Here is a 21,785-nt window from a genome sequence, read left to right as displayed (position 1 = left end):
AAAATGAGAAAAACAGGAAAGCAATCCCTCCATTAGGAGGCTCACTACTAAGTTTCCAGAATGGCAAAGGGAGACTTATGGGGCTGAAATCTTTTCAAAACTTCTCAGCTTCTCCTAAATAATACTGTGAGATTAACAGGTACCCACTGCAAAAGAGGTCTCACAGTGCAGTAAGTCTGACAAACAAGAGGCAGGCAGATTGTCTTTCCCCAGAATGTTTCATAGCCCTTCTCCAGGATAGGGACATAGTAAATAGCCTACACACTTTTATGTTTAGACTGGTAGGAAAGGACCATGATGCACTAATTTCTACTGGAGTAGACACAGGGGACTAGCATTTACCCTAACCTTTAACAGAGTTATACAATAAATTCATCAAGAGAACTGAATTTTTGTCCCACTCACTTATTTAGACTTCTGTCTAGATAACACAGCACCACCACACAGGAGGATAAGGTGACTTTCCTATATATTTAGTACTAAGGATTTCAGCTTCAAAGTAACCAAATTTAACAACCAAATGAGCTGAATCTAAAGAACAGACAATTGTCACATTTGAAAATAAGAAGTTCCACAAAGAAAAAGTCATTTCTAGTGGAGCTGGACAAGGACCATAAATAGCTGAAGCTACCACATGAAAGAGTGAAGGAGAACTTCACAACAAACTGATCACCCCATCCAGGACCAGCCATAATGTACTCGATAGGTAACCCAGGGGAAGATAGAGTCCTTCTTGTACAATACTAATATGGCCCCAAGTGTTGAAACTGAATCTATTCATACCCTTATGTGTAATTCCCAGTTTCTTTTTAAAAATTATTTTCTGTGTTATGAGTGTTTTGCCTGTATGTATATATGTATGCATGTATATGCACCACATGCATGCCTAGATCTTGGAACTGGAGTTACAGTTGAGTATCATGCAGGTGCTGAGGATTGAACTTAGGTCCTCTGTAAGAGCAGAGGACTTAACTGCTGAGCCAACACTCCAGTCCCTTATTTAATTTTTCAAATGACTCACTTTATTTTTTAGATCTTTTAAATATTTATATATTTATTTTGTTTTGTTCATTTATTTGAAACAGGGTTTCTCTGTGTAGCTTTGACTATCCTGGAACTCTCTCTGTAGACCAGGCTGGCCTTGAACTCAGAGATCAGCCTGCCTCTGCCTCCAGAGTACTGGGATTAAAGGAGTGTGCCACCACTGCCCAGTCTTTTATTTTATGTGTATGGGTGTTTTGTCTGCATGTCTTTCTATGCACCATATGCTTGTAGTGTCTGCGAAGGCCAGAAGAGGGTGGAGGGACCATGGAATGGTACTTAAAGATGGCTGCGGACCATCATGTGGGCACTAAACATTGAACCCAGCTTCTCTGGAAGAGTGGCAAGGGCTCTTAAGCACCGAGTCCTCTCTCCAGCCACTTATTTTTCAAAAGATTTATTTTTAATCATGTATATGTGGGGTATATGTGTGCAGAAACATACACATGTGAGGGCAGACACCTGTGGAAATCAGAAGAGGGTGTTGGATTCCCTGGAGCTAGAGTTACAAAACTCAAACACTAGTACATTCTCTTTACTCTAGAGCCATCTCTCCAGTCTCTGTAATTCCCACTTTAGATAGCAATATGGAGGATGGACAAACAAGTTTAAAAAGCAAACAAATGTATAGTTTGTGTTTTTCAACAAGTCAGAGAAAGTGAGACAGAGGGGGATGGAGAGATGGCTAAGCAGTTAAGAGTACTAGTTGCTCTTCCAGATGAACCAGGTTCAATTCCCAGTAACCACATGGTGCTTCACAATTAACTGTCTTTAGCTCCAGTTCCAGAGTACCCAATACCATCTTTTGACCTCCTGGGCACAAATGTGCATGAATACATGTAGACAAAACATCTATATACATAAAATTAAAAGACAAAAGAGATTGGAAGAGGAGGCACTGGCCTGTGTTATGTAAGGGATATATGAAGCAAATGTAGGGGCCGGAGAGATGGCCACTTTTGCAGGGAATCCAGGTTTGGTTCTAGCATCCACATTATGGCTCACAACCTTCTATAACTCCAGCTGTAGGGAATCTAATGTCTCTTTCTGGCCTCTACAGGAACATGCAGAAACATGTATATACAGACACACACACACACACACACACACACACACACACACACACACAAAGATAAAATCTAAAAAGGGGAAAGAACCAAATGTGACAATTCACAGGAATTCACTGGGATTCACTGTCCACCAGCCTAGCTTCAGGGTCAGAGATATACTGTATCTCAAAGGCACAAGGTGGAGAGGGAAAGGGTAGGACATATGACATGACTTTTTTCCAAATGCACTCACATAGGCATGAGCAACCCACCCCCCACCCCAACCCCAATGAAAGACTTCAAGCAGTAAGAATAAAAAGCACAGGTGAAATAAGTGCTATAAATTCTCAGTGACTGATGAATTGGAATAGAGGAAATTTTCACAATAAAACTTGAAAGAGGTTTACATTCCACTGGCCCTCCACATTCATCAGCTCTAACGTTGTGCTTCTTAAAGCTACTGACCAGTAATCAGGTTATATTTAAAATTATGAAGTACTTCATATTAAATTTCTGATAACTAGATAAATATGAGATTTGCCTTAAATTTAAAGCAGAATCTAATGCAATATGTATATGTGTATATGTATATATGTATAAAAATTACAGACCATCCTTTTTCCTCGTTTAATCTCCTGAAGTACAGTTTTAATATCAAAATCTCCAAATTCTGCTCTTGATGTTGTTGTGAGCTGGACAGTGCCAGAAGAAAACAACTACAAAAGAAAAATGCAGAACATAACCACTTAGCAGTTCTTATAAGAAAAATTTAAGCAGTGCAGTAACAAGTCATTAATTTCTATAACTCCCAGAGCAAGATTTTGCCTAAATAATCAATATCAACTCAAGTATTTTAAATATTTTCATGTCTCATTGCAATATAAACCAAAATGGAAATAAAAACCCAACGAAGATTGCCAATTGGAGCTCAGATTATAACCTGCTTTAAATAACAAAGATTTCAATAATACCATTACCCTGTTTGCCCAACTATTAATATTTCCAGAAAGTTTTGAAAAATATATTAAATTGGCAAACTTCAACTAGCAATACAGATTAGAATCCTTTTTGATATTGTATTTTCAAAACAGATATATAACTAAAATCTACTCCATGAGGGTCCTTGGAGAGAACACATTTTGAAAAAGAAAATTTTGGGTAAATCTAGTGTGTACTATAATCCAGAATTCTGTTTATTTGGGGTGATATGGTCTTAATTTTTTTTATTACACTATATATTTCTATATGTGCCACAGCATGTGGGTGGAGGTCAAAGAACTTGCAGGAATCAGTTCTCTCTTTCTGTCACACAAGTCCTGGGAGCACAAGTGCCATTTCCCAGGCCCAGTTAGTTAGATTTTGAGACAGTGTCTGACTATGTGTTTTAGGCTGGCCTTGAACTCAAACTTAAGATGTTTTCTCCGTTTCAGCTTCCCAAGTGCTGGGCTGATAGGCTTGTGATTTCACATCTATTAACAACTTATTATATAAATAACTTTTCAAAATTAATTTTAAGTGAGATGACTAGTTCAATACAACCTAGCTCAAAAGATAAATAAGGCCAGGATATAAGGATGTAAGAAGAGAATCTCTCCAAGGAATTTTAGAGTCTATTAGGAAAGGTACATTCATAAACAACTGCAATACAGAGTGCTAAGTGCTACAACAGTGATATTTATTAAGTTATATGTGAAGCCCACGGCATTTATAAACATTTGTATTTAATAAATGATTATAAAGATGAAATTCTTAGACTTACAGAGTATTTTGATATGGTAACTATAATTAGTATTACTTCAAATATGGGTTTATTTTTTTAAAAAAATCTGAAGTATACTAACATTTGGGGCACATACCCTTTAATCCCAGCATTCGGGAGGCAGAGGCAGAGCTCTCTGAGCTCAAGACCAGCCTGGTCTGCAGAGCAAATTCCAAGAAATCCAGGGCTACCCAGAGAAACCCTGTCTCAAAAAACTCAAAAAAATAAGATTTGGGAGCATAACATATTATTTGTGATGCTTTGTACTAACTGTCATCTTGACACAATTTATAATCACCGTGTAGACAAATCTCTGGGCATGTCTGTGAGACAATTTCTAGATTAGGCTGAGGTGGGTGGCATCATTGCATGGGCTGAGGCTCCAAACTGAATAAACGAGAAGCAAACATTTACTGTTCTCTGCTTCTTGACTGTGGATTCAATGTGACCAGCTGCCTCATGCCCCAGCCATACCACCACTTCCCTACACAATCCAAACTGAACAAACCCTTCCTCTTTTTCTTTTTGTCTTCTCTCCTTTTCTTTTTGTCTTTTGAGGCAGGGTCTCAATATGTAGCTCTCTAGTTTAGAACTCAGATAAGTGTCTGACTCTGCCTCCCTAGTGCTCGAATTAAAGGCATGCACCACTACATCCAGCCCAAATTCTTCCTTTATTAAGTTGCTTTGCTCGGGTATTTTGTCAAAGCAATGAGGAAAGTAACTAATACTTCACTATGCAAGGATCTAAAACAATATTTGAAACAAAAGCACTAGATTTGATTACCAGCTAAAAGATTTTTTTAAAAAAACCTTAAGAACCATGCCTACCATGCATTTATAGTGCGCAGCTGCCTTCTTGGCATTAAATATATGCAACTTCCCTCTTGCTTCATTTTCTTCCTCCCCTACATGGCAAAATCCACATTTAGGCCTGGTGTCATTAGGACTGCTCCTGTGTGGAGATCTATCCCGCTGTAAATATAAAAGGAAAAAGACACTTAAAATGGATTCAAAGTTTATTAACACTTCAAACAATATATCTTACCTGTAGACACAGTTTAAACGGAACTATTCATGTTCCAACAAACAGGAGGAATTCACTAGTTTTCTACTTACATAGGAACTACTTTCAATTTCGTCTGTTCCATGGGAAGATGTAGATCGGGTGTCTTCTGTCAGCCCTTTAAAATTAGTTTTCCTTGGTCTTCCTTTGCGACTTTTCTTCTTAGTCTTTGGAGATGAGGGCTCCAGTTCATGCTCATTAAAACTTTCTTCTAAATCAGCTGCTCAGAAAGAAAGCAAAGCTTTACATGGATCAACTTTAACAACCAGCACTAGGTCCATGAGGTCTGCTAGGTCTGGGAGCTATGCTTCTCATTAGCATGAAATGGGCCCTGGAAATGCAGAGGACTGGTCTGGGGCATATTAAAAATAAGTGTTGTGATACTGGCTGTGTGGCTTTTCAGCATCATTACAATTATAATAAAATAATCTCAGACATACTGATCACATCTCAAGAACTTATTAGACACACTGGGCAAATGGCAACAACATTAGCAGAGACCTTAATTTCCATCACTGCAGTTCTATGGACAGCACTGATATATATGGTTCATCCATTGTGATAACTGAACAAACAACTCCAACTTTAAAGCCATTTATGACTGAACTAATTGATAAATAGTTAAACATATCTTATGTACAAAAAGAAGCTCTAACACAAGCAATAAAAAGCCATTAGTGAGTTAGCTGCATGTATTTTCATTAAACTCTTAGGAATTTTACAACTACTTTACCCATAAATGAGAAAAGAATTCTACAATTAACAGAAAGTATTTCATTCAATTATTCACCATAAATGTTTATTTATTAAAGGCCCAAGATTTGAGGATATGCGATGGCTTGGTAGGTGAAGGTACTTGCTGCCAAGCTTGGCAACCTAAGTTCAAGCCCCAGAATTGACATAAAGACAGAAGGAAAGAAACACCACAAAGTTGTTATCCTCATCTGCTGTCTGGCACATACATGCATCATACATAGACATAGTTTTAGTAAACATTTTAATATAAGTACTTATAAGATAATGTATTTAGTATTAAGAATGGTACAAAAACCAAACATTAATTTGCCTTGGGGCCAACCTATAAGTTTTAGACAAAACCTTCTAATACATTCATTGGTTTTCCTTTAGTATGTTACTGACTATAATTCTACAAACTAATTTCTCAATGAGAAATTCTATCAGCTCTATTCTCAGACGCCAATATCTTTCTTAGGATATACATTTATGATTCGTGATAGGGGAAAAGAACAACTCATTTAGTATGTTTGAATACATATAAACTCAGGGATAACACTAATATTAGATTATAAGGTAGTTATACCAATTAGTCCCAGAGAGTGAGGTGAGAGAATTTTTGAAACCAATTTTAGGTCCAGAGAAATGGTGGCTCAGCAAGTAAAAGTGCTTGGTGCCAAGCCTGACAACCTAAGTTCGATCCCTAGGATTCACATGATGGAAGGAGAGAAATGACAAGTTGTCCTGTGACCTCCATCCATATGCACACTGTGGTATGCATATGGCCCCCGACATACACACATACATACACACACACACACACACATAAATGTAGCAAGTTTTAAGGTAATTTTAATTGTACCTTTGTACTCTTTAGTGTTTTAAATAAGCAATGTGCTGCTTTTCTAATCATAAGAATGAGGATTCTTTTTCCATCACTTATGAGAATGTAAGTTAGCACAATTTTGATTCTACTTTACTTTTTTACCTTTAAAAAAAGATTTATTTTTATTTTATGTGTTCGGATGTTTTGCCAGCATGTAATGAGTTTTCTACCTGTGTGCCTGGTGCCCCAGAACTAGAGTGGTAAACTGTTAAGAGCCACCATGTAGGTGCTAGGAAGAAACTCAGGCTCTCTCAACAGCAGCACTTCTCCAAACCCCCTTTAACCTGTTTTGAGATAGGTTTTTACTTTGTAGTCTAAGGTGGCCTTGAACTTATGGCAACTGCCCGAATTCCTTGACTTCCTGAGTGCTGGGATTAAAGGTTTGAGTGACCATATCCATAGCCTAAAAATGATCTTAAACAAACCACCACTCATAATTCATAGCTCCTTATAGATAATCAAATGTTTAAGGATTATAAACTGTCTATTAATGTACTTTTACGAACATAGACTAGTAGCAATAAGCTAGAGCTAGTTGCTATTATCAATACTCAGCTTTTAAAAGATTTCTTTTTGTATTTGTATATGGATGTGCACATTCATGCTAGTTTCTGCAAAGGCCTAAAGAAAATGTTGGACCCACAGGAGCTGGAGTAAGAGGAGTAACCACCTGATGTGAGTACTGGGGACTGAACTCGGGTCCTCTGAAAGAGCAGCAAGTGCTCCTAACCACTGATCCTTTCTTCAGCCCCAAATTGATTAATTTAAAATTTTTTGAAGTTGTATCTCTTTTTGTTGTATGTGTATGCGTGTTTTGCCTGAATATATGTCTGTGCACCAAGTGTATCAGTGTCTCCAGAAGCTAGAAGAAAGTGTCAGATCCTCTGGAACTGGAGTTACGGACAGTTGTTAGTTGCCATGTGGGTGCTGGGAACTAAACCAAGGTCCTCTGTAAGAGTACCTAGATCTCTGAATTGCGGAGCCATCTCTCTAGCCCTGTACTTACTGCTTTTAAAATGCTGCTTTAAAGAGGGTTCAGAGAAATAGCTCAGGTTCAGTTGTCACTGTGCCTGACAATCTGAGTTCAGTCCTTGCATGTACATACATACACATGCATGCACAAACACAAACGCACAAAAATAAAGAAAAATAATTTAAAAAATTTAAAGGCTGGGCTGGAGAGATGGCTCCGCGGTTAAGAGCACTGATTGCTCTTCCAGAGGTCCTGAGTTCAATTCCCAGCACCCATATGGTGGCTCACAACCATCTGTAATTCCAGGGCCAGGAGATCTGACACTTTCAGACCAATGCACATAAAATCAAGTTAAAAAAAATTTAAAGGCTGCTGGGTAGAGATGGTGCATGCCTTTAATCCTAGCACTCAGGAGCCAGAGGCAGGAGGATCTCCTGGAATTCAAGGCCAATTTGATCTACAAAGCAAGTTCTAGAACAGCCTATGCTGTTACTTAGAGAAACCCTGTCTTGAAAAAAGGGGAATAAACAATATAGTTCCTACTCAGATACATACAAGAAAAACATGTAAAGATATAGTGCTTAGCTAAGCATGGTAAAATATATCCATAAAACTAACACTCAGGCTGCAAGCAGCAGAATCTTGAGCTGGAGGCCAGCATGGCCTACATAATAAGACCCTGTTTCAAAACAGCACAACTAGACGAATTACATAGGATTTAATTCTGTTCATTCTTGCCCATATTTAATGCATAAACTTCCCACTAAGAATAGAAAAGTTTAAGAACACTAGTCAATATCACACATAGCTACCACACTAGATGATGCAAAGAAGGAACATCAAGCAAAATTCTACTGATGTTGACAAGTCATTCATCTCTTAAAGCTTGATCTCTATTGCTTTGTAAAAAGCCAGGTATCTTTCCATCCACACCACTTAGCTAAGCCAGAACTTCTCAAGCTTGATCTTGTTAAAAGACAGTCCTTTTTAGAAAGTCAATGTAAGGCTTAAGATTAGACACGTTTAATAAACTCATAGATGTTGCTCGTCCTGCTGACCTATAGACTACACTCTGGGTAAAAAGGATCTATGACACTCACTTCTTCCTCTCCCAGTTGCTAACAACTACGAACTCTCCTGTTCATGTTACCTAACACAACAGGCTTTCTTTAGCACACAGCTCTTCTCTGTTCCAACAGTCCTCATTCTGGCTAATTTCAACTGACCATATGGGCAAGCTAGCCACTCAATTACATTACCTTCAATGATGTCCTCCATCAAGTACCCAATTCCTAAAGTCAGACCCTGATACCTCAGTATCAAATGCTTCCCTTTGTGTAACTTTGGGAAATACTTGTTTGCTTTCCCAGCACCCATATGGTGGCTTGCAACTATCCAGAGCTGCCTTCTGGCCTCCATGGACATTAGGCACGCATATGGTGCACAGACATACATGTAGGCACCTAAGATAAAAATACATCTAAGGTCAGGCAGTGGTGGCATGAGCCTTTAATCCCAGCACTCGGGAAGCAGAGGCAGGCGGATCTTTGTGAGCTCGAGCCCAACCTGGTCTACAAAGCAAGTTCCAGGACAGGCCCCAAAGCTACACAGAGAAACCCTTTCACAAAAAACCAAAGCCAAACAAAAAAATACAACTAAAACTAAAGATAAGATTATGCCTCAAATTCCAGAATATAAATATAAACATATACTAAATACCAAGAAAACAAAAGGGCCTGATAGTCTACAGAAGTATACCATGAACCCAGAAACTCAAGCCAATTTGAAGTTGTTCATAAAGTATGAAATATAACTAGAATTCTCTCACTCAGCAAAAGGAACTCAAAATCATTCTAGTTGGGTCTTTGAGAGAATTCAGGCAGTAAGGACATGAGTTTAATCCTGAATTACACATGATAGAAGGAGAAAACCAACTCCCAAAAATTGTTTTTGTCATACACAAACACAGGCTCATACTAAATAAATAAATGTAAAAATAAAACAATTTTATTTATTTATTTTATTTTTTTTAATTTATTTATTTATTAAAGATTTCTGTCTCTTCCCCACCACCGCCTCCCATTTCCCTCCCCCTCCCCCATTAAGTCCCCCCCCAGCCCGAAAAGCAATCAGGGTTCCCTGTCCTATGGGAAGTCCAAGGAACCCCCACCACCATCCAGGTCTAGTAAGTTGAGCATCCAAACTGCTTAGGCTCCCACAAAGCCAGTACGTGCAGTAGGATCAGAAACCCATTGCCATTGTTCTTGAGTTCTCAGTAGTCACTCATATTTGGTTTCTAGCCATAAACCAATGACATTGAGCTTATAATTAGTGATCCTAGAGAAGCTAAATAAGGAGAACCCAAAGAAAAACATATAGGCATCCTCCTGAATATTAACCTTCAGCAAGCGATGAAAGGAGACAGAGACCCAAATTGGAGCACAGGACTGAAATCTCAAGGTCCAAATCAGGAGCAGAAGGAGAGAGAGCACGAGCAAGGAACTCAGGACCGCGAGGGGTGCACCCACACACTGAGACAATGGGGATGTTCTACTGGGAACTCACCAAGACCAGCTGGCCTGGGTCTGGAAAAGCCTGGGATTAAAACAATTTTTAATAACCTTTCTTAGTATGCCCTGCACTGCAGTGGCTTTTTTTACCACTAGATGGTACTACTGGTTTCAGCAGGCCAGAAAATAAAATAAGAGCCAGCTATATTAATCAGCATATATTAATCATCTTTAAGTATATCAAGTATCCTGTCCCAGTATATTCATATACTGAATCTTAATCCTCAGCTCTTAACACAGATGGCTACACTAATCATAAAAGGGTGCTGTATAGATACACTGTTAAAATCTGAAGGAAGTGAATGATGGGAAAGCTTCCTTACAATGGTTTTCTTCCTTTTTCATATAGTGTTTAGGTTGGAACCCAGCATTGCGCATAACAAGCAAGCCACCTTCCACTGAGATACACTGCCAGCCCCTACTTAGAACCCTTCACAAAAGATTTTTAATTAAGAATTCTAGAATTGAGTGAAAAAAAATAGAAAAATAGCTGTATGGGATTTTCAATCACACTCATCACCTCAAAAAGTATTTGTTCTTATTGCTTATCCGGTCATTTCCAAAGAGGCCAGAAGAGGGCACTGGATCCCCTGGAGTTGGGAGTCACAGGCAGATGTGTGCTACCTGATATGGATGCGAGAAACCAAACTTTAGTCTTCTAGAATAGGATCAAATGCTCTTTACTACAAGCCACGTCTCCAGCCCTATATTCTCCTTTTTAAGAGCACACAAAAAAGTTTGTTAAAAATTCATTTATTTTTACTTATGTATATGTGTGCCTGCTTATCTATATTCAATGTTGAATTTATACTTAACTATTATTTTAATTGTATGTATTTGTAGAATATAGCATAATAACTCTACACATGGATAGAGTGTATGATGACCAAATCAGTTAGCATGTGTAGCTATTAAATCATTTGTTCCAAAAATTTTAATTAACATTAAGTATCATGCATATTTCAGTGCACATATATGATGACTGTATTTTTAAGCAGTATGAATTAATATGGACTTCAGATGCGAAAACAGTATGGTTTTCTACTGTAAAAGCAAAGTATAAGAGATCAGAAAGGGAAACCAGTTTATTTATACCAGTAATCAGGTAAGTGGATTTTCTAAGGATTTATTTTTAGTGTATGTGTGTGTATGTGTATGTTGAGAGAGAGGTATGTAGTTAGGTGTTCATGAGTTCAGGTGCACATGGAGGCCAGAGGAATCAGACCCTAGGAACTACCCAGCATGGCAGTTGGGAATCTATTTCATGAATTCTAATTGGTTTTAATAATAAAAACCCAAAGTCAGATATCAGGGTAAATGCTGAAAGATCAGAGAAGTAAAGGAGCCAGCCACTAGAGAGACTTTTAAACTCTATTGAATCCTTAGACTGAAGGGGCAAGATCCTATCTCCACGAATCCTCAGACTGAATGCCTAGAGCACTGATCCCCCCCACCTCCCCACCCCCACGTTATAGTTTTCTCTCTGCCCAGCCATATCCCTTCCTGCCTCCACTTTTCCCTAGTTTTGGGATTATAGGTGTGTGAGTCCCGAGTACTGAAATTAAAGAAATGAGCCAACACTGCCTGGCTCTGTTTCTCTTTTGGACTGGATCAATTTCATGTAGCCCAGGGTGACCTTGAATTTACAGAGGTCTGTCTACCTCTGCCACCACTGCCTGGCCTCTACAGCTAAAAACTAGTGGCTAACTATGCACTCTGATTTTCAGGCAAGTTTTATTTGTTAGATTACAAACAAAATATCACGACAGGAATCCATCTCTGATCCTTTTTAAGAAGGCTTTATATCTCTCCAGGCCCTAGCTAAGTCTTTAAAAAGATCAGCAACAAGTCCAGCATAGTGGCACACACCTTTAATCCCAAAACTTTTGGGAGGCAGGGACAAGGGAATCTGGCTACATAATAGAGAGACCCTGTCTCAAAAGGATCATCAACTTCCTAAAATACCAGTATTTGATCCATTTTAATTTTGAACAGAACAGACTTACAAGCTAATAAAAAAAATTAAAGACTTAAGTCCAAGTTAAATGAAAAATTAAAATTAATCTGAGATTGAATCTCATCCATTTTATACTGCTAGTAGACATTATCAAAACCATCTATTTGAAAAGGTTTGAGCCAGGGTTGGAGAGGCGGCTCAACTGCTCTTCTAGAGGACCTAAGTTGGATCGCCAACACCCATATGGAAGCTCACAAGAGTCTGTAACTCCAGCTCCAGGGGACCTGACACGCTCTTTTAGCCTCCATGGGTACAGGATATGCTCATGGTGTACAGACATACCTGCAGGCAAAACACCCACACACTTAAAACAGAAAAAGAAAAAATAAAAGGTTTGACCCAAGTCAGAATCCAACTTGAGAACTAACTTCCTCGTGCTTTAAGGACCAGATGCAAATTAGCTAACAATATGTAAACATGATTAAACTAGTTTTATAAATTTAAGTGGAAACAAAATAAGCTTCTATTTTTAAATCTTAGTTACTTGTAAAGTATCTATTTTCTTCTGGAAAAAAATAATATATCTCCACATATTTCTCAGTGAGGGATGTGTTTTTAAATTCCTAGTCAATATGCAAAATCATGAATAATTCTAAACTTTTTTCCCTACATATACCTACTTATGATAAATTCTGACTTATAAATTAAGGACAATAAAGCATTAACAACAATAACTATTAACAAAACATAAACATATTGTAATCAAAAGTAACTTAGAACTTATTAATTTTGAAAATTTCTACTTAATATTTCTGGATCATGAGAGCCCAAAAGTAAATGAAACAATGGAAAGCAAAATCATGAATAAGGCTACCACATAAAGCTACCACAATGTGTTGAAATTTTCCTAGAACGTATGCTGATCCAAAGTACATTAGTATTCCTACATTCACATTGTCTATAAGAGCTAATGAAAGCAAGAATCCCAATTAGCACCCTTCCAGAAACATCACTGTTACCACTGTTTCTTCCTAATGTGACATAAGTTTTCAATGTATACTTTATAAGATCTCTGAGGTAAAAATTTTCTTTAAAAATTAGCTTTTATTTACATTAGTTTGTTCTAATGATGTCCCTAGATGTGGGACTCCCCTCTGTATATCATTGATTAATAAAAGAAGCTGCTTCAGCCTATAGCAGGGCAGAACACAGCCAGGCTGGAAGATATATATGAAGTAGGTGGAGTCAGTGAGATGCCATGTAGCCACAGGAGGAAATAGATGGTGGAACCTTGCTGGTAGGCCATAACCTCATGCTGATGCACAGATATAAGAGCTAGCTAGAAATATGTATAAGCTAATAGGCCAAGAAGTATTTAATTAATAGAGTTTCTGTGTGAACTATCTTGAGAAAAACCTTAACAAATCACCATTCATATTTTATTTACATTTCTTCCTGAAACATGAAACTGACTGATGAGACATACCTTCAGAGTTATGTGCCGTTTTCTTGTGTTTTCGACAATAAACCCTGAGGGGGAAAATACAAAATCATGAACTAAATTAAATTCAGCTTCCAAATTACAAGAATGAGCAGCACAGTCCACCCCATTCATAAACTGAATTTTTTAAATCTCACTGTTACACTTCCTAAATCATTTCTTTAACTATTACATATCAAAACAGCCTTTATAGTGACAATGAAATGCTTTGAATGAGGAGAAACTATAAAAGCTGAAGGAAAGTATGATTGCTTTAAAACAAAGCAAAATGAAACAGTTACATGTAAATGCCTTGTGAAGGTTTCTCTCGGATCTGAGCTTTATCATGCAATGCACAGTGGTAGTGGTATGTCCTGTGGCAGGTTTTCACATCACAGCCAATTGTTGCTCCAGGACAATGGCACAAAGAACACATCTAAAGAAAAACAACAAAACAATATTCAAATGTGAGTTTGCTAATACTGTCACAAACAGCTGAGGGGCATTCCAATTTCTGTCAGAAAAAGCAAGTTGGTTATTGAAAAAAATTCTAATTCATATTAGTTTTCTTATTTTGTCTCCTAAAAATAATCTGAATAAAATAATTCTGTTGGTACTTTTTTCATTGATTAAAAAATATAGGCTGAACGCAAAGAAAAACATATATTTATCCTCCTGGATATTGGAAGTAGACAAAATCGCTGGGCAAAAGTTGAGAGCATGGTGGTGGGGGTGAGGGAAAGGGGAGATGGGGAGACAGAAGGGAGAAGGGGAGGATTGGGGAGAACTTGGGGGAATGGGATGGTTGAGATGGAGGAAGGGTGGTTATGGGATCAGGGAAGTATATATCTTAATTAAGGGAGCCATTTTAGGGGTTCCCAGGTATCCAAGGGGATGTCCCCACCTAGGTCCTTGGGCAGCAGAGGAGAGGGTGCCTGAACTGGCCTTATCACATAGCCACACTGATGAATATCTTGCATATCACCATAGAAACTTCATCCGGCGATGGATGGAGATAGAGACAGAGACCCACATTGGAACACTGGACTGAGCTCCCAAGGTCCAAATGAGGAGCAGAAGGAGAGAGAACATGAGCAAGGAAGTCAGGACCGTGAGGGGTATGTCCACCCACTGAGACAGTGGGACTGATCTAATGGGAGCTCACCAAGGCCAACTGGACTGGGACTGAAAGAGTATGTGATCAAACCGGACTCTCTGAATGTGGCTGACAATGAGGGCTGACCAAGAAGTCCATGATAATGGCACTGGATTTTGATTCTACTGCATGTACTGGCTTTTTGGGGGCCTAGTCTGTTTGGATGCTCACCTTCCTAGACCTGGATAGAGGGGGGAGGGCCTTGGACTTCCCACAGGGCAGGGTACCCTGACTGCTCTTAGGACTGGAGAGGGAGGGGGAGTGGGAGTGAGAGGAGTGGGAAGGAAATGGAAGGAGGAAAGGAGGTGGAATTTTTAATAAATAAATAAATTTTAAAAAATAAAAAAAAGAAACAAAGATACTTCCTTTGACTGCCTCTGGGGGGAAAATATAGGCTATTATAAATGTCTGTTATTTCTCTATGGTCAAGAGAATACCTGAAATACTGTAAATCATGAATCTGAGCTATATATAAATACCACTATAAAAAGATTAACTTCTTTTGCAATCCAGAACTTGCTGGATACAATTAATTAGGAAAAATACCACATAAGATTTTTTTCCTTAAAACTTCCAGTTAAATCAGAGAGAGTGTTAATACAGCTCAGTGACACACTGCTTCCTCAGTCACAAAACCTACCAGCAGTCCCTAGTACCAGTGGTCCCTGGTACGACCACCAAAACCAATTTTCAAACCAGATTTAAATGAAGATTAAGAAAGATTTAAATGAAAATCGTTGAGAAAAACTCCCCTATACTATTTGGGAACCTGGTAGAATCAATTGGAAGTTAGGTCAGTAGAGAGGATAAAAGAATTATAAAGTAGTTTTAATACCTTGAGTTGAGAATATTTTGTGATATCTAATTGATTATACTGTGAAAACAGGCCTGCCTGCTTCAATTTACTTTTACTTACCATCTGCATTATGAATTCAAGGCAACAGAGAGAAGATTCTTTCAACTCGATATTATCTTACGTTCTGAACTTATTAGATGGTAATTAACCAGCTCATACTCTATATTTAGAAAACAATTCTGTTTTTAAAAGTACATAACAATCATTAGTAATGGTTTTGGTTCAGAAAACACAGTGTACTGCACCCTGTGGACTTTTAATGTGCCATCTCCTAAGCTATAAATGCCATAGCAAAGTGAATCATAAATAAGGTAAAAACAGAGCCTTCACTTTGTTTCCTGGTTGCCAGATACCTTGCTCTAAACTCTCATCTCAGTACTCTGGAGACCAAGGATGGAGTGTCAGATCAGCCTGGGCTACATTTACTGAGACTCTCCTCCAAAATCCAAACCCAAGATCAAACAAGCAAAAAACAAACACCACTTATAATCCTAACTTTTGGACTACTTAGTCCCTAAGCAACGCTGATGTATTAAGAGGCTAATATAAATTCCAATAAAATTTTCCACATTTCTCTAAAGAAATCTCTCAAACTATCATTTTTAAAAATATTCATGTAAGTCAAAAATACTTTCAATGTAGGTACTTCCCAGAAATCATAAGGGCCACTATCCACTATTAATACACAAGAAATAACCCACTTCTTCAAATGAGTACCGAAACTCCAAGTAATTACCATAAAAAGAAACACTGCGCTCATGGAGGAACAGCAAGATCACAGAGCACTTGCTCAGCATGTATGAGGCCCTAGGTTTGACCTTCACCTCCAGCACCACCAAAATGAAGAATTAGTTTCTACAAAGTTTATATCCTTTGTTCTAGTAATTGCACTTCTACACATTTACAGCAAATATCATCAGGCATAAAAAATTATGTTCAAACACATTCATTGCAGAACTGTTCTGAATCGTTTTAATTACAAAAAACAACTGAAACATGTTCAAATAAATTGCAGCACGTCCATATGAAGGAATGTTCTATTGCTGCTCCTTTAGAGAGCTTTTTCTTCAGAGAGCATCTCATATTATAGCTACGTTGGACTCAGATTTGGGACCTGCAGCCTCAAACTACCTAGTGCATACCCAGCTTCAAAGTAATGGGTCTATTTATGTTAAATGAAACACCAATAGAGGGTATGAAACTAAGTCAATTTCTATCTCAATTATATTTCTAGTATATGGTCTTTGAAAATGAATAGAAACCAGGTGGTAGTGGTACACGCCTTTAATCCCAGCACTTGGGAGGCAGAGGGAGCAGATCTCTGTGAGTTTGAAGCCAGCCTGGTCTAAGCAAGTTCCAAGACAGGCAGAGCTACACAGAGAAACACCATGACTCAAAATACAGAAAGAAAAAAGGACTGAAAGAATGAAAGAGAGCAGAAATAAATATAGCAAAATGCTGGGTTGCTATCTTTAGATGGTTTTAATTCTCCATATTCTCTACAATATTCAAAGTATTTTGTTATAAAAGTTATTTTTTAAAGTATCAGAAATAGTTTAGTCAATGCTTTAGCCTAACGCCTGCAGCAACTCTCTTCCCTCCATTCCTACAGGACAGGGTACATACCAGCTTCCTCTTAGTTCTTACAATTTCCTTCCCTATTTAGCTAGTATTATTTATAAGTGGATAGATTTTTACCTAACCATCCCTTCTCTATTATTTTTTATAACACTAGAGAAGGCCCCCAGGCCTCTGTGCATGGTAGGCAAGCACTCTCCCCCTGAAAACTAAGAGAGTGCTCAATAGATTTGCTGATTTTTGTCAACATAATTAATTTGTTAATTCTGTTATTGAAGACTGAAATATCTTACACACAAAAACTTAAAAATTGAAGACTTTACCTATTTATCTTCAGATGATTCTAAAAATAATGAACTGGATGTAGGCATATACCTTTGATAGCAGAACTCTGGAAACTGAGGCAATTTCAAGTTGGATGGCAAGTTGAGTTCAGGGTTTATTCAGAAACAAACAGAGGCTAGAGAGATGGTTCCCTGGATAAGAGAACTTGTTGCTCTTGCAGAGGACCCAGGGTCAGTTCTCAGGACCCACACAGTGGGTCACAACAATCTGTAAGTCCACTTTCAGGAGATCCAGAACTCTCTTCTAACCCATGAAGGCACTGCACAATACATGCAATACACTCACACACTAAAATAAACAAAACACACAAAATAGCTTACAAATGGTTTGATCTGGGACTAGAAAAAGTGAACTTGAGGGCAATTCAGTTGAAAGAATACAGAGTATAGGGAGGAACAGAAACAAGATTGAAAGCTTAAAGATAAATATCACAATTAAAGAAGCTAGGAAAGAAGGTAAGTAGGTAGAACCATTTCTGAAATGCTATGGCAAACAGAAACAAAAAAGAGGCCTTTTCTTTTTTCTTTCTTTTTTGTCTTTTTGAGACATGATTTCACCATGAAACAGTCCTGGCTGTCCTGAAACTCACCCTGTAAACCACACTGGCTTTGAACTTACAAAGATCTGCCTGAAAGGCCTTTTAATTAAAAAAAAAAGAAATAGGAAGAGAGAGCCACTGTCCTGTTCTGGGGACTTGGCTGCTGATAGGTTTCCCCATAGCCTGGTGGCTATCACCACACACATACATTTTCGGGCAGCAATAATTGGACTCCAGGGGGCTAGTAGTAACAAAAGAGAAAGGACATGAAGTTAGTAGGATGACAAGGTGAGGGACATTAGAAGGAGGCGGAGGAAGGTCATGGTCAGTAACTATGATAAAAATGTCATAAACGTATGAATGTTCAAAGACTAAAGAAAAAATAATTTAAAAGAGGGATGGGCATGGTGGCATATGCCTTCAATTTTAGCACCAAGGAGGGAGAAAAAGGGGCAGGCAGATGTCTATGAGTTCCAAGCCAGCAAGGACTACAAAGTAAGACTCTTTCTCAAAAAACAAACAAAAGAGCCCCCATCCCCACCATCGCCATCACAGCAAGGTTTGTCATAAGCACCCTAGCTAGCACTGGTACCCAGTATCTGCCTTTACAGAAAACATTTGCTCTGCAATTTGCCACAGTCATCCTCGCTATTTGTCCTCCAGAAGAAGACTGTCAGCTGCCATTTTCGTCACGCTTTCTCTGTATCCCTGGCACCTTCCAATGAGGGAAAATGAAAACTAATGTGACAGGGACGTGGCTTTTTTAAGAACAATTGTGTCCTTTCCCTGCTCAAAAACAGGGCTGACCTACCTATCAAATATTCTCTTGAGAGCAAGTTTTCTTTCCTGCACTGTAGTTTGTATAAATGCTCATTCCCAGCTCCTCTGCTTACATCCTAGTCCATGCCCTTGTGTAAAAAAGGCAAACACGTGTCACTGATACTGCTCTTCTCTCACCCACCCCCTTCAGCTTACTCCTGGACACACCTGAGAAACCTCAACTATGAATCTCCAGAGTCAAAGTTGGAGACTTGGGAAAGAAGGTCCTGTCCTATTATAGGTAACTGCATACCCTTTCCACAGTATGGTCAGAAGTCATGGTAACAAGCCAGAAGTTCTGTTGTGTTAACATGGGTTCAGCTGTACCACAGAAACAAGTCTCAATGAGCTGACCCAAAGATGAAAGAGGAACCAAGTCATGCATGAGAAGACACAGAAAGAACTCAAAGTAAATCTTAGCTGTGTTACCAGAGGAAGCAGACGGCAGAACATACCTGCGCTGCAGTCAACTGAACAAGGTCAAGAGAGAAACTGAGTCTCCACAAAGTCTTAAGGAACAAAGGGAAAATACAGTTTTCTCAGTAGCTGAGGGGAGGAAAATGAAAAGGAGCTTGCCAACTTCATGGATAAGCAGAAAAAGTGTTTGTGGAAAAGCTAGAATCCAGTAGCTACACAGAAACCTGTCTGGCACAGTTCCGTGCAGCCCAATGTAGCAGAGGAACACCCGGCACAGACACACAGTCACAGTTGAGCAATATTGTTGACAGCACTGGAGATACTCGCATCAGAAAACTGCTTGGAATACAGAAAATGCAAAAGAAGATGTGAAAAGTAGCCATAGTCCTGAGCCTGTAAGGCAAAGACGAAAATTGTCAAAAGCACCTAAAGAAAGGGACACTGTATCTAGGATATTTTCATTAAGAGGCAGGCTCCCCTTACAGTGGTCTGACTCCTTCTTTTGACAGTAATAACAATATCTTCCATAAAAACCAGAAAGCAGGACAGTACAGTTAGGGAAAATAGTCGGGAATGCCTCAATAATGCTGTATTATCCCCAGGATCATAGTTTAGAATACTACCTCACATATCCAAAATGGACAAGAGTAGTCTCTGGCTTAGCTAGTTAGTTGACAATAACCAAATTACTTGTTGTCCCTGCCAGGAAGGGTGCAGCATGAACTCAAAAATGTTTCTATGTGATCTTATAGCTATACTCTTGTTTCCAAAACCAGTGTTATTATGATAGCACATAAAAACTTGCTTAGAAGGTCTAAAAAGAAGCTAAAAAAAAAATCAATAAAATCTGAACATTGTCAAATTCTTGAAAAATGAGAAGGTAATCTTGCTTAGAAGACATATTTAGACTTTAAATTTCCAGGTGCCTCTAAAAAAAATAGGGCCAATGAAAAGCACTGGGTACTTTTTTTTTGTTTTTTAACCAGAGTACATATAGACTAACCAAAAGAATTGGGGGGAGTCTTAGAAATTGGAGGACAGCTGAGGGGTGGTGCACGCCTTTAATCCCAGCACTTGGGAGGCAGATCTCTGTGAGTTCAAGGCCATCCTGGTCTATAAGAGCTAGTTCCAGGTCAAGCTCCAAGGCTACAGAAAAGCCCTGTCTCGAAAAACCAAAAAAAAAAAAAAAATGGAGGACAACAAACTCGGTCTATGAAGTTCTTGCCTAATCTAACCCTCTGACTTTATTCTATCCAATTACCTGAATCATGTCTGATAAGAAAAACAGGTTCTTGTATTGGAACATTTGAAGTTTCTTTTCTCCCTCTGTTCAGCTGAAAAGTTCAGCCATTTTGTAAGCACAGACCTTTTGTTTAGATTCTTCTCAGCTATGGTCTTTGCAGCTGAGAATACTGTGAACTGCCAGGCTGCTTGCTATATTTAATCTATGAAGAATGCCAAAAACATAGCCACACTCAAGCACCAAGACAGTCCCCTAAAGCACAGAGAAATTATGTGCCATTGCTGCTCAATTGTTTTTGAAGTTCTGAGGAAGGAACTCAGGGCCTTGAACATACTGTGCAAACAGTCTACCACTGAGCACACCTCCTCAAGCTCTGGGTTTATCTTGCTGGTTTTGGTTCTCCTCCATTAGCAAACACAAATGAGAATTAGATGATATAAAGTTAGTGTTCCCAATTATAAAAAATACTAAATGAAGGCAAAGAAAAAGACTGCATTTAAATAAATGCATTTCCATAATAGCCAAAGACACAGTTTTCTCCATCACTGCTTATTCTACTTAATCATCCCAAATGCAAAGTTCACTTTAATACAAATTTCTGGTAAAATATCTCAAAATTAAAATTAACCTGCATGCCATAACTGGCTTTTTAAAGAATTCCCACTAGCATTAATACATTCATGATGCATGCACATATAGTTACAGAGAAGTGAAAAATCTTCATGATGAAAATTTACTTCTTTTCCTCCTCAAATATCCTAAGGCAGATGTCCTGTGAGCCCAACATGGCCTACTTCTTGAATTTGTAAATGAAGTTTAATTGGAGCACAGCCATAACCATTTTTTCTGTATTGTCTTTGATTACACATAGCTGGAGGAAAGCTTCACAAATTATCTGGTCTTTTATAGAAAAAGTTTGCTTTGTGGTACCTGTGCTCCTAGCACTCAGGAGGTTGGGACAGGAGAATTCCAAGTTCAAAGCCAGCCTGGACTATATAGTAAGACCCTATTTTATAAAAGCTCAAATGTGCCTGTCTGAACACCCACCCCTTTTCCGATTCCCATTATGCTTCATTCTCCACAGTGCCTATTGTATGTAATGTGTTTCCAGAAAAATCCTGTTTGCCTTTCCTCATTCTGAGTTAAAATTCTTATCTGATATTTAAAAAAAAATGAAATCTGGCCAGGCAATGGTGGTACATGCCTTTAATCCCAGTACTCGGGAAGCAGAGGCAGGCAGATCTCTGAGATGAGGCTACTCTGTTCTACAAGAACTACTTCCAGGATAGCCAGAGCTAGACAAAGAAGCCCTGTGTCAAA

General features: G+C 38.5%; 1 protein-coding gene across 3 annotated transcripts in view; it reads right to left on the bottom strand.

Annotated features, from left to right (window-relative positions):
* Positions 1–21,785, bottom strand: part of Phf6 (PHD finger protein 6) — a 40,582-nt gene that overhangs the window by 9,377 nt on the left and 9,420 nt on the right. For all 3 annotated transcript variants that reach the window (XM_075957174.1, XM_075957175.1, XM_075957176.1), the window contains exons 4-8: positions 13,816–13,949; positions 13,520–13,563; positions 4,966–5,132; positions 4,678–4,821; positions 2,702–2,806 (exon numbers count right to left, since the gene is read on the bottom strand). In XM_075957174.1, the coding sequence (XP_075813289.1) occupies positions 2,702–2,806; positions 4,678–4,821; positions 4,966–5,132; positions 13,520–13,563; positions 13,816–13,949 (594 nt within the window). The remainder of the gene's footprint in view (positions 1–2,701; positions 2,807–4,677; positions 4,822–4,965; positions 5,133–13,519; positions 13,564–13,815; positions 13,950–21,785) is intronic.

Source organism: Microtus pennsylvanicus, chromosome X (genome assembly GCF_037038515.1).
Source record: "Microtus pennsylvanicus isolate mMicPen1 chromosome X, mMicPen1.hap1, whole genome shotgun sequence".
Lineage (NCBI taxonomy): Eukaryota > Metazoa > Chordata > Mammalia > Rodentia > Cricetidae > Microtus > Microtus pennsylvanicus.
This window is presented reverse-complemented; position numbering and strand designations above follow the sequence as displayed.